Here is a 12,779-nt window from a genome sequence, read left to right as displayed (position 1 = left end):
ACACCGTTGTCCCAGTGCTGCTAGAAAATTGTCACTGCTTTGGTGACAATGCAGCAAGCCCTGGATCCTGATGGATACAGCACAGCATGTCCTAATCCATGCATCCCTAACTTGCAGAGGCCACTTGGTGCCTCTGCCCTTGCACAGAGGTGATCATAAAATCCTAGAGTGGTTTGGGTTGGAAGTGACCTCAAAACCCATCCCATTGCACCCCCCTCCGTGGGCAGGGACACCTCCCACTGTCCCAGGCTGCTCCAAGCCCTGTCCAGCCTGGCCTTGGGCACTTCCAGGGATCCAGGGGCAGCCAGAGATGCTCTGGGCACCTGTGCCAGCCCCTCCCTACCCTCACAGCCAGGAATTCCTTCCCAATATCCCATCTCTTCCTGCCCTCTGTCAGTGGGAAGCCATTCCCTGTGTCCTGTCACTCCAGCTCTGTTCCAAATTCCCTCTCCAGGTTTGACACCCACTGAAGAAGACCCTGCCAAACTGCTCTGCACCCTGAGATGATCCACGACGTGCAACGTGTCCCTGGATGTGCCTGGGCAGGGTGGGAGGTGCAGGCAGTGGCAGGGGGGTGTGCCAAAGCCAGGGTGTGCCAGGAGGATTCCCTGGGACAGAGGAGAGCAGGGATGTGCTCAGTGAGAAGAGAAAGGAAAGATGGAAATACCAGGTTGGTGTCACCGCTTGGGGATGTTCAGGAGAGCTGAGAGAGGGAGAGAAGAGGGATTTGAAAGGTCCCAGAGGAAAACAGGCTTTGAAAGGTGCCCTTCTCCCTGCTGATGCTCCCATCCAGGACCTGGGAGAGCTGTAGGAGCTGGTGGGGCTCTTGGGAGGGAGCATCACAAACACAGTTATCAAACCCCATCCCAAGGAGGGCTGGAGAACCCTGGTGCTTCAGCAGCCCCGAGGGAGGAACCTGGAGCAGGGAGTGAGGCCTGTCCTGATTCTGGAGACTCACAGGGTGATTTAGGGTACAATTTTAGCTCCTTCCAAGCCCCCCTTGCTGCACAGGAACCCTCCTGGTCCTGCTACTGAGCAGCAACTACTGCAGTGACAGCAGCATGAGGGGCAGTGTGACAGCGAGGTCACCTCTTCCCACTGCTGGGAATGTCCCACCCTGCTCAGAGAGCCCGACCCAGGCCGTACCTGCACGTTCCTGTTGAGGCTGACGGCGGGGAAGAAGAGGCCCTCCAGGTTCTCGAAGGCCACAGGCCCTTGCTGGTCCTCATTGATGGAGAAGGTCAGAGTCCTCCTGGTCAAATCCAGCAGCACTCCCACCGTGGCGCCTTTCGTGATCCCGCCCTCGGTTCTGTGGGAGGAGAAGGCTCAGTGGCCCCTGAGCTCCTGGCTCTGGCACTGATGATGGTGAACACCACAGCTCAGCCAGGAGCCAGGCTCCCATCCCAGCCATGCTCATCATTCCCTGGGATCCTCCTCCTCCACCCTCCCATGGAGCTGCTCTCCTCCTGCCGTGATGTCTCCAAGGTGTGGGAATCCAGAGCTTCCCTCTGGCTGCCCTGGCAGCTCTGGGACCCTGGCAGGGGTCAGGAACCCCCCTGGACAGAGCCCCCAGAGACACTGTCTGTGATCTCTGTCCATGGAAAAGAGTTTTCAATCTTACAGGGTGAATTACCAGCTCTGAGTGTTTGATAAGAGTAATAATTAAGTGTGGCACGGGTGCAAAAGTAAAATTTTAGGATTCTAGATTAGGGGTCCAAAGGGACAAGATGGAGGAAATTGGGTGTGCCTTGTCCTTTTTCTCCTTCTTCATGCCCTCCATGTTTCACTGTGGTGTTGGCATTTTTCTGTTGGTTCAGGCTGGGGACACACTGTCCAACGTAGGTGACAGATATTGGCACGTTATTGTAAATCCAGCACAGGTAGTTTGTGGTATTTAATGTTTGTACCATCCCACTGAGGGCAGAGCCCCACACGCTGCCCTGCAGGACAGAGCTGCGGCAGGGCAGCAGAACATGTTAGAGATAAACAGAATAAACAACCTTGAAACCAGCACAGACCAATTATGGCTTCTGCTTTGGCAGCGGGGCTGACAGACAGAGACTTTTACAATCTGGGAATCATCAATACCTCAGATTCCGACACAAGGGAAAAGTCACCCTGAGAGCAGCTAGAGCCACAAATCCATGGGGGAAAGCACGAGGAACTGTGGAGCAAAGCCACACCAAAACCTGCTGATCCCTCAGGGCTGCAGCAAGGTGACCTCAGGCTCTCCCCAAGCAAAGTCCCCACTCCCCTGTGGAACATGAGCAGTGGCTGTGGCACGGGGATCGAGGCAGATGTTGCTGCAGGAGTTGCGAGGGTTTGGCTGTTACTGGGGATGCCAACAGGAAGAGTCAGCATGGAAAAAGCTGTGGCAAGCAGGGAAGGAATACTGGAACAAGGCAGCACCAAGCAGCAGGGCCTGATCCCCACTGGGGGAAGGACACATCGTCCAACAGAGATGACCAGGATTGATGTCACCCTTCTCTGTGAACATTTGTAGGTGCCACTATCAAAGCCACTTTGGGCTGTGCTGTTGGGGAGGAATCCCCTGTCCCTCCCACCTACCTGTTGGTGTGGGAGTTGTTGTGCATGAACCAGCTGCGGTTGTTGTCCACGTACATGGCCCAGGCCTTGTCGTCCTTGCCCAGCATGGCATCCTTGAGGACGTCGATGCGAGCCACGCCGAAGGCCGGGTCGGGGTGATTGTCGTAGCGGTCGATGGACAGCTCCCAGTAGTGGAGCCCTTTGGAAAAGCCCGTTTTCCCCAGCACCACCCTGTCGTCGTAGCTGTTGCAGGTGACAGTCAGGTTGTCATTGGAAAAGATGATGTCAGCGTGGGCAGAGGAGGGGTCGAAAGAAAACCAAGCAACTGGAACACACAAAGGACACGGGGTTAGCGCGGTGGGGACGCGCCGGGGAGCGACACGGACAGGGCATGCTGCATGCACGACACGGAGCTTCCACCAGGGAGGGACAACTTCCACCACCGAGCGACAACTTCCACCACAGAAAGGCAACTCCACCACGGAGGGATGTTCTGAGCTCCTGTGGCTGCAGCTGCCAGTGTGCCTGAGGTTTTATGGACAGGATTTGGAGTTTTGTTCTTGCTGCTCCACGGCTCCCAGTGTCTCAGCTCGTGAGCCTGTAGGATCCTCACAATTTGGCCTTTGCAGGAGATGTGATCCTCACCAGGTCTCCAGGCTCTAACAGAATTATGGAATCATGGAGTGGTTTGGGTTGGAAGGGATCTTAAAGCCCATCTCGTTCCAACCCCTGTCACAGCAGGGACACCTTCCACTATCCCAGGTTAGTCCAAGCCCTGTCCAGCCTGGCCTGGAATGTAACTTACTCTCAGGCCAGGGAAGGGGACTGAGGATCAGCAGATAAACTCTGTGTGTGTATTTAAGGGCTGTTTTTGGGAACCAAAAGCACACACAAAAGTCTTAATTTACTGAGTCACACAAAAAAACCTCCCTGCCAAGCAACGAGCCACACCTAAGACAAGAACTCATGGGAAGGCTGGAAAATGCCCCAAAACCTCCAGGATTCCGTAGGGCTGCTGGTTCAAATGCACAGGACTTGGTTACTGCAAATCTGACAGACACAGTGTCACGTCCTCGACAAGACAGAGGGACAGGGAGTCAATCACAAGCCACCAGCCCGGTTCCCCAGGTGGTTTCCTCCAGCTGAAAATGTGAACTGACACATCCACAAAACACTCTGACGGGCTTGAAAAATAAAAAAACACTCGGGTGAGACTGATTCATTGGTTTATTGGAACGTTTCACAGGACAGCTGCCATGCACGCGGCCGCCCCGCGCTGCCCGCGCCGCACACGGGGGTGCCGTACCTGCCACCATTTTTTTAATGTCAACTGTGGTCATTCCCAGGGAAAGGCATGCGGGAGAGAAAACAGCACGTCAGCTTGGGTAGGGCAGAGAAGGAGAAACCATTCCTGCTTGTCTGTGACTCCAGCCAGAGCACGGAGCTGTCGGCATTCCGAATCGAGAGGCGCGGAGATGGGTTGGGGCTGGGAGAGGGTTCAGGGTGAGGAGGGAATCCCACAGGGCTGCAGGCTCCTGTTCCCAGGGGAATGAGCAGGACTGGCCCTGCAGACAGGCTGAAGAGGACAGGCAAGCAGCAGCCACCTTGCTTTAATTAGCTGTAAAATGGCTAATTGCGTCCACAGCATTTGGCCCACGTGTACTGAGAATCATGGAATGGTTTGGGTTGGAAGGGACCTTAAAGATCATCCTGTTCCACCCACTGCTGTGAGCAGAGACACCTTCTACTGTCCCAGATTGCTCCAACCTGGCCTTGGACACTGCCAGGGACCCAGGGGCAGACACAGCTTCTCTGGGCAATCTCACAGCCGGAATCCCTTCCCAATATCCAACCAAACTCTGCCTTCTTTCAGTTTAAAAGGAGAGGAGAGCAGAAGGATCAGTTCTCAATTTCAGGGCCACTTCCAGAACACTGAGCTCAGTCTTCTCCTTAGAACCATATGGGGGAAAACCAAAATGCCTTTACATCACCCAGCAGTCATAACTTCTCCAAATTTGCCCCCTGCCTGAGGTACTGATGGAGTTCTCATTCTTGGAGGGATTTAAAATCCATGTGGATGTGGCACCTGGGGACATGGGCCAGTGGTGGCCTTGGCAGTGCTGGGGAACAGCTGGACTCTATCTTAGAGGGCTTTTCCAACCTCAACAATTCCATGATTCTGTCACATCCGGGAGTGCTCTGCAAGCAGGGTACGAGCAAGAAACGCCGCTCAGTCGCCAAAGAAAAGATAAAAAAGCAAAAAGAATGAAGCAACACGCAGTAGGTGCCAGTTAATTGTAATTAAGATACTTGCCTAATTGGGAGTAAGGCGATCCTTGTGTGTCAAAATTGCATCCTATAAAGAGATACTACATTTCATACATCACAGCTAAGGAACAACAACCTCCAAACACTTGTGAGCATTTCATTCTTAATTAAGCATCCAGCAGCCACGGGAGGCCTGATTCATTAAAAGCCAGAGGACACGGAGAGGGGTGGAAAACACAGCCTGGGAATTTGAGTGTGGACTTTATAAAGTCTGACTGCTCAGGACACCGAATTATTCTGCTTTTCTCCAGAAAAGAGCAGGAAATCTTAGCCTTGGTGGAGTATCTTGGCTGCTTGGTAAAGATTCTCTAAACTGACTGAAAAAACACTCCTTGAAGGACAGAGATTGAGGAAAAGGCAGCTCCTGGTGGGTCTGGGTGGGAGTGGAGCTGGAAAGGGGATCCCTGGGGGCTGACACCTGCCTCAGAGCCCAAAGGGCTGTAGCTTCATCAGCTGCAAAGGCAGGATGTGTCGGGGTGCCCTTCATGCTGCTGTGCCTGATTGCTGGCTGCAAACACCTCATGGGAGCCAGGGACTGATCCAGGAACTTGTCCTCACCTAGGGGCTTGTCCTCATCTAGGAGCTTGTTCTGATCCAGGAGCTTGTCCTCACCTAGGGGCTTGTTCTGATCCAGGGGCTTGTTCTTATCCAGGAGCTTGTCCTGATCCAGGAACTTGTCCTCACCTAGGGGCTTGTTCTGATCCAGGGGCTTGTTCTGATCCAGGAGCTTGTCCTGATCCAGGAACTTGTCCTCACCTAGGGGCTTGTCCTCATCTAGGAGCTTGTTCTGATCCAGGAGCTTGTCCTGACCTAGGGACTTGTCCCGATTCAGGAGTTTTTCCTCACCTAGGGGCTTGTCCTGATCCGTTTTTTTCTCACCTAGAAGCTTGAGCTGATCCAGGAGCTTGTCCTGACCTAGGGGCTTGTCCTGATCCAGGAGCTTGTCCTGGTCCAGGAGCTTGTCCTCACCAGGAGGAGACACCAACACAAGGTCTGTGTTGGCACTGCGTGGGACAGCACTCAGGAAGGGCGCTGGATTTTAGGGGCACCCCTGTCCAGCTCTGTGCCTGGTGTCCCCCTCCTGCCCTGGGTGTTGGTGGGAAAGCACCTGGCTGTGGTTTGTGCTCCGTGCTGTGCCAAGAGGCTCCTCCTGAGGCTGCTTTAATGAATCCTGCCCCGTGTCCCGACTCCAACACCGCCTTCTCCAGGTCTCCGCGCATCGCTGTGCTCCAAGCTCTTGTGAGGGACACACAGACCCTGTTTTGGCCTTCAGGACCCCGTTTTTCCCTGTACCCCCACCCCAGAGTGGGGCTGCAGAAGGTCCATGGTGCACACACGGGTATCGCTCGCGGGCAGCACGGAAAGGTCCCGGAACACCGGACACAACGAAGGAACGTCCGTAACAAAACAGCGTTGGAAGCCATCAGCTCACAGCAGCACGATGAGAAATCAAACATAAAAAGCACAAAGAAAAGAAAGTTTGCGGGGTCCCCCCCTGGTTATTCTGGCAAGGATCATGCTGCAGCATTCCTCATTCCGTGTTATGGGATGCAAGTCAATCAGGGGCCCCCATTCTTCCAGGGCTTACAGCGGAGAAAGCCGGGAATTAACACCTTTGGAGCGGTGTAAATCCAGAGTGCTGGAAGAATCAGGGCCCAGGATTTTTAGCAACAGAAGATGTGCAAAGATTGGTTAGAAACAGCTCTGAGAGAACCCTGTGGCTCCTTGCAGTCTGCCTCAATCCATCCCTCAGTCTGCCTGAGCTGCCTCCATCCCAGCACAGCCCGCGATTCCGGGCGCACGGATCGGAACCGAGCGCTCGTGTGGGGCTGCCGGGCCAGCGAAGCATCACAGGGGAGGTGTCCTCTGCTCTGCAGGAAACAAGGCTTTGGGATGACCCATCTGGGTTTGGAAAAGCTGAGCCCAGTGCTCAGTGAGCCCACATCTCCAGGCCCTGAATCGGGCTGTGAGCTGGAATCACAGAATCCCAAATTGGTTTGGGTTGGAGGGGACACAAATTATTATTATTTATTCCACACCCCTGCTGTGGGCAGGGACACCTTGCACTGTCCCAGGCTGCTCCAAGCTGGCCTGGACAGACACTCACAGGGATGGGGAGCCCTCAGTCTCCCTGAGCAACAAGCCAGAGGCTGCATCCAGAATTGCTTTTTTCTTAAGAGGGGTCTAGATTTAATCAACCAAACTAATTTCACAGACCAGAATCTCCCAGCAGAGGCTGTGTTTCCTGGTTGTATTAGGAAAGGAAAGCATGGGGATATTCCCAAAGGTTTCACCCAGGGAGTGTCTTTTCTGCTTAACCCTTGACACAAGCTCAACACAAACCAGAAATGAGGAATCTTCTAGAGGAAAGTGTCGCTGCCCATACCTGGAGGTTGGAAGTGGATCAGCTTTAAGGTCCCTTCTAACCCAAACCATTCAGGGATTTATGATCACCAAAGGGTTCAGCCTTGCCAAAAGCAGCATCCAGGTAAGGAATTACTGTGCTGCTCCATCAGCCCACACCTCGAACTGGCCCAGAGAACCACGCCACGGACCCCCCTCGGTGGCAGGAGCAGACCACTGACGAACAGAAAGAATTCCCACTGCCACCCGCATGTCATGGGAAAAACAAACACAGCAGAACAGAACAAACAGATAGTTTGGAGATGCCCAGAAGCACAGACCAAGAGGCAACGCCAGAGGTGCTCAGCTCACCGGCTGAATTCAGGGACTGTAAGGAAGAATGCAAGCTCAGCTGGTGGGCCGAAGATCTTAGCTCAAAGTAGGATCTCCCCGAGAAGCTGGGTTGCAGGTTAAGGGTGGAGGAGAAAGGACTCATTCTACGCAGCTGCGATCTTTCCAAAGGCACTGGAAAAGGGAGGGTCTGTTCTTCTGACTGCGTGTCTAAATGTAAGATCAAACTACAGATCAGAATTGGGGTCTCTGCCGGGCGGCCTCGCTCCCCAGCCCGAGCTCGGAGCAGGGCAGGGAGACCCTCCAGGGCAGCCTGACAGCAGGGAAAGCACGTTCATCTTCCAAAGTGTCCCCGTGTCAGCGTGACAAATTCGACTGGTTTTCTGTTAAGGGGGGTCCTGCACCTCTTCACAGTAAGGCACCTACAAAAATTCACAGGTTACCATGCACACGTCCCACCGTGCTTGAACACATCCCAAACCTTTTTGTGAACAATAGTCAGGGGTGGAAAACCCAGCTGGTGACATTTTGCAGGGTTGTGCTAAGCTCTAGCACCCTAAGAACCACCAAGCACCCACCTTACTCAAGGGCTGTTCGGGAGGTTGTGTTCTTGGTATCCCTTTGTACCTGTCAAAACACATCTGAGCCTTACAGCAAGAATTTAACTCGTGGGATTCACAGCAAAAATGTCAGAGCAGAGGGAACCTCTTGGGTCATCGGTTTCTGTTCCCTGCTACCACAGTCACCTCCCACAGTTTCTTCCCTAAGCTTTTTCAGGATGATGTTAACATGAAAATGTAGAATCCACCATCCACGCACTCACACTCCATCCCCCAGCCTTCCCAGCTCTGCTGTGAGTATGGATTGAGCTGGGAATTGTATTAAAAGAGATAAAAAGGGAACATTTCTTTGCATGGTGGGTTGTAACTTCTGCAACTCGCTGCCGTGGCCGAGGCTGTGGAAGCAAAGGGTGTCAGTGGGGTCAGAGGAGATAAATTATTGCACAACAGCCAATAAACAGAGCTCAAAATTTGTTTATTAGTTTAGCTTCTAACTCTTCCAAGAGTGAGGAACTACTACCACGAGTATCTATGCTCTTGGCTCTCCCTACTTAGCCCCTCACATCCCTCTATCTCCTTGCAGGCTGATCCCCCTGGGGCTGTTGGCCCTTTCCAAAAGCTGCTGGTTAAAAAGCCCTGGTTGCTGCTCAGGGTCACTCCATGGATGGTCAGGAATTTAAAGCTGGGCTCCAGATGAGGAGCTGGGCTTGAAAGAAAAGGTTCTGGTGCTTGGCTTGGCTGGGGAAGGGAGGTGGAAGCTCTGTGCCTGGAGAGAAGCCTGGGAGGCACCGCTGAGCTCCATTTCTCCATCTCCACCTGGAGTGAGTTGGTCCTTCATCCTGACATCCAGAACATGGAGAGGTCAGCAGGAGTCTGGCCAGAGGCCAGGAAATCTGCTGGATGAGGGAAAACCAGGAGAGCAGGGGTTGCCCAGCTCAGGGAGGAGGAGGAGGAGGCTGGGAGAGACCTCAGGGCTGCCACCAGCCCAGCTTTGGGACATGTCTGTGCCCTGGGTCACCTTGGCAACTTTCTTCCAGACTCACTTCCCAACCCACAGCTGAACTTCTTTCAGGTGCTGGAGAAACAGAGGTCAAGGCAGAGCCTTGGAGCCTTGGGCTAAGACGTGACAGAGCAAGAGACACTGCCAGGGATTGTGTGGAACAGCCCCAGATCAGCTCAGGAGGGGACACGGATCAAGGGAAGGATGTCACCTTCAACCCCTGCTGCCCCAGGCTGTGCTGGTGACAGGGACCTGCATCCCTGGGAAGCCCCAGCTCACGGGAAGGGTCCTGGAGCACAGACCTTCTCCCAGCCAGGAGCCACCTTGTCCTGCTGGTGGCACCAAGAAGCAGCTTTGAAGAGTGACCTGCAGTAATCTCCTGTGGGATGAGCACAGGGTGCCTCTCACATGGGCAGGGAAGATGTTCCTGCTGCAGGCTCCTGCCTGTGCTGCCTTCCCATGGGATTTTGGCTGTTTGGCTGGGCAGGACCACCTGCAGAGCCCCAGACACGTCCCCTTCTTCTCATCCTTGTTCCCTTCAGATGCTGAGGCCCTGCAAGACCCTTTGCTCCCCACTACCCTCTGCTCACAGAAAGCAGAAGAAAGGCTTCAGCTCCCTTCCACAAGCTGCAGATGAAGATCTCATGGGCCAGAGCTACAAACCAGCTCTTAAACACCAGAATTCCTCACAACCACTTACAGCATGACAGCCACGTTCGCAGAGATGCTCTCTTCACATCGAGCCTGTCCCTCCTTTTATCCTCTCTTCCCACACAACCACTTTGCAGGAAGCTGCAGAGCTTGGCTGAAGGGAAAAGCTAAGCCTACTTCAGACAAAATAGCTCTTAAGAAGGCCTGATGCTGCTGTAAAAGCCAGGAATAAAAGCCTAAGCGAGGGCTGTGATGTGCTCCATTCACCGAGGCACTGGGATATCCGGAAGCTGCACACACAGATGTGATTTATTTCTCTTTGAATCCAAAAGAGCTCAGGCGGCCTCTAAGAGCACAAAGTGCTCCAGGGCCATTTGACTTTTTCTCCCTGTTTCTTTTGTGCTGGAATAGCAAATGCAAGAGCTCATTCAAGTGAAAAGGCTGAATGAATGCAGCCAAGGAGAGTGGAACTTCTCCTTGGTGGCACGGCCCAAGCACAGCCCTGCTGGGGCCACAAGCAGCTATTTTCTCCCAGATTCCTCTGTATTTTGGAGCTAGGCTCAAGGTGAGAACACCTCTGAGGTTAAATCAAAGCTGGGAAGATCATTGTGGAGACCCTGCAAACGCCTGACTGGGACAATTTAAAGCCCAACTGGTTTGGATGAGGAAATTGTGTCTCAAATGTGTTGTGAGAGGCACAAAAGAGATGAGAAGTCAAAGCTCTGCTGTCTCCTGCTAAGGCTGGAGTGGGAGCTGCTGACCTTCAGGCTTTGGGAGCAGTCCTGGCCAACCTGGCATGGGGCTGGATGCAGCTTGTCCCCTTTCTGGACCTCCAGAGGAAGTTCTGCAGCTTCTTTGCTGCTGGTGCTGTTTGCAGACAGGCTCTGAGGTGTCTCTGACAGATGTGCCAAGGCCTCTGTGCTGTGCTGTGACCTCCCTGCCTCTCCTGTGAGAAGTTTGTCACAGTTTTGCTGTCTGCTCCAGCTCTGAATGAATCCCATTCCTTGCTGACCTGCCTTTTCCAAACTGGAATGGAGATCTGCAGGCAGCAAGAGAAACCAGCTTAGTTTCTCCAAGAGAGAAACAAGCTTGCTCTGCTTTTGTCTTCTATTTCTTCAGCAAAAATGCCATTTTTCTCCTTGCTCAAAGCTCCCAGAGCTGCCCTGTGGCAGGAAAGCTCTCCCCTTCCTTCACCCCACGAGCTGTGTGTGCTCCCTTCGAACCCCAGCTGCCAGCCAGCTGGATGCTCTGTGGAAAAAAACCCTCACACAGCTTGGAAAAGAGAGATTTTTGTCTGGGAGCATGGAAAAGGGATTCCAGCAAGCATGGAAAGCTCCCAGAGAAGGGTTTTGTGCCTGGCTGAGGGGCAGCAGATGTGCTGGTGGGGGCTGATCCCTTCCTCCAGAGCTCCCAGCTCAGAGCCAGCCTTGCCATTCTCCACCTGCATGTCAGGAATAAACCAATTTTCCACAATGGATTAAGTGCCTGGTGTGACAAATGGACTTAAAGGCAGGCAGGGAGATCCCCCTGCAGCCTGCAAGGGAGTGTTTTAATATTCTGAGTGGGTGTGGGGGCGATGCAGACGGTGCTGCAGGGCTCCTGTGCATCCCTGGCTCTGGAAGGACACCCCCTCTGCTCCCTGTCCTGCCCTGCCAGGCCTTCATCCTGTGCTTTTGGCACCCTTCAGTCAAGCACAGCCCTCAGCAGCAATGCTGGCCGCATTTTCCTTTAAATGGGCCCAGCAAAAACACCTGAGCTTCCCTTTCGTGTCACATTGATAGTAAAAGGGTTTAACATCATTTAAACCCTTTAGGGTTTAAAGGAAAATTAATTTAATTTAGGGTTAAAAGGAAAATTAAGCTTAGTAGGCCCTGAAAAGAAATAAATACCCTAAGTACAGGGTATTGTACCTTACTAGAACTGCACCTGTGTAGCTAGTACATGATAAGTGATATAATTGTTAGATGTCATGATTGTTTAGTAATTAAATATAATTACTGTTTAATTGTAAGACGAATCATGAGAAACTGTGGTCAGGGGCCTAAGAAAGATCACGAGAAACTCATGTCAATGTATACAATAGAACAATATAAGTTTAATAATTAATATGTAAGTTATATAAGGATAGAATATAAAATACGTTCAGCTCGAAATCCGTGTCAGAGTCAGATTTGGGTTTGTACCTGATTCCCAGAGCTCTCAATAAAAGCACCTGCATGGAATCATACCCCATGATTATGTGTGTTCCTGAAGGCTAACAACATCCCCCCAAATTTAAACCCTTCTCCCCAGAGAACATGCCCTGCACAGGACAAGGGGAGAGGGGAACTGTGGCAGTGCTGGAGGCTCCTGGCACAGCTCTGCCCATCAGGGCAGTGCTGCTGCTGCTGCAGGGGGTGTTTGGGGAGGGCTGGGCTGTCCCCAGCCGTGTCCCAGCCGCTGCAGGACCTTACCCTCGGAGGTCTGGAGCACCAGGGTCTTGCTGTAGGGGCTGACTCCTGACTTGTTGAAGGCTTTGACCCGGGCGCTGTAGGTGCTGTTGAAGTGCAGCCCATCCACCGTGCACATGGTCTCCTTGCCCACGTACACCTCCTGCAAGGCAACGCCTCTGCTCAGTGCCAGGGCTGAGAACAGCCCCAGGGGCTCAGGGTGCCCCAGATCCCACCCTGCCCTGCTCCCTGAGGGGCTGGGGAGGGCTCAGCCTCAGCAAAACCAGCTTTGTTCCTTGGGCTGCAGCACCAGCAGCAGCTCAGGGAGGTTCTGCCCCTCTGCTCTGCTCAGCTGGGAGCCCACCTGGAGTTCTACCCCAGCTCTGGGGTCCAACATCAGGAGGAGCTGGAGCTGCTGGGGAGAGTCCAGAGGAAGCCTGGAGCTGCTCCAGAGCTGGGAATGTTCACCTGGAGAGGAGAAGGCTCAGAGCCCCTTGCAGTGCCTGAAGGGGCTCCAGGAGAGCTGGAGAGGGACTGGGGACAAGACACAAGGAATGGCTCCCACTGCCA

The 12,779-nt window shown here is 53.4% G+C and overlaps 1 protein-coding gene across 5 annotated transcripts in view; it reads right to left on the bottom strand.

Moving 5' to 3' along the window:
• Positions 1 to 12,779, bottom strand: part of TRIM9 (tripartite motif containing 9) — a 61,830-nt gene that overhangs the window by 2,528 nt on the left and 46,523 nt on the right. For 2 of the 5 annotated variants that reach the window (XM_030273204.4, XM_030273205.4), the window contains exons 7-12: positions 12,234 to 12,372; positions 7,591 to 7,779; positions 4,862 to 4,903; positions 3,854 to 3,877; positions 2,569 to 2,872; positions 1,147 to 1,309 (exon numbers count right to left, since the gene is read on the bottom strand). In XM_030273204.4, coding sequence (XP_030129064.3) covers positions 1,147 to 1,309; positions 2,569 to 2,872; positions 3,854 to 3,877; positions 4,862 to 4,903; positions 7,591 to 7,779; positions 12,234 to 12,372 — 861 coding nt within the window. Of the gene's footprint in view, positions 1 to 1,146; positions 1,310 to 2,568; positions 2,873 to 3,853; positions 3,878 to 4,861; positions 4,904 to 7,590; positions 7,780 to 7,842; positions 8,197 to 12,233; positions 12,373 to 12,779 lie in introns of those variants that run through there. The other 3 variants (XM_030273207.4, XM_030273208.4, XM_030273209.4) reach the window with 2 other exon arrangements.

This window comes from Taeniopygia guttata, chromosome 5 (assembly GCF_048771995.1).
Source record: "Taeniopygia guttata chromosome 5, bTaeGut7.mat, whole genome shotgun sequence".
Taxonomy (NCBI): domain Eukaryota; kingdom Metazoa; phylum Chordata; class Aves; order Passeriformes; family Estrildidae; genus Taeniopygia; species Taeniopygia guttata.
This window is presented reverse-complemented; position numbering and strand designations above follow the sequence as displayed.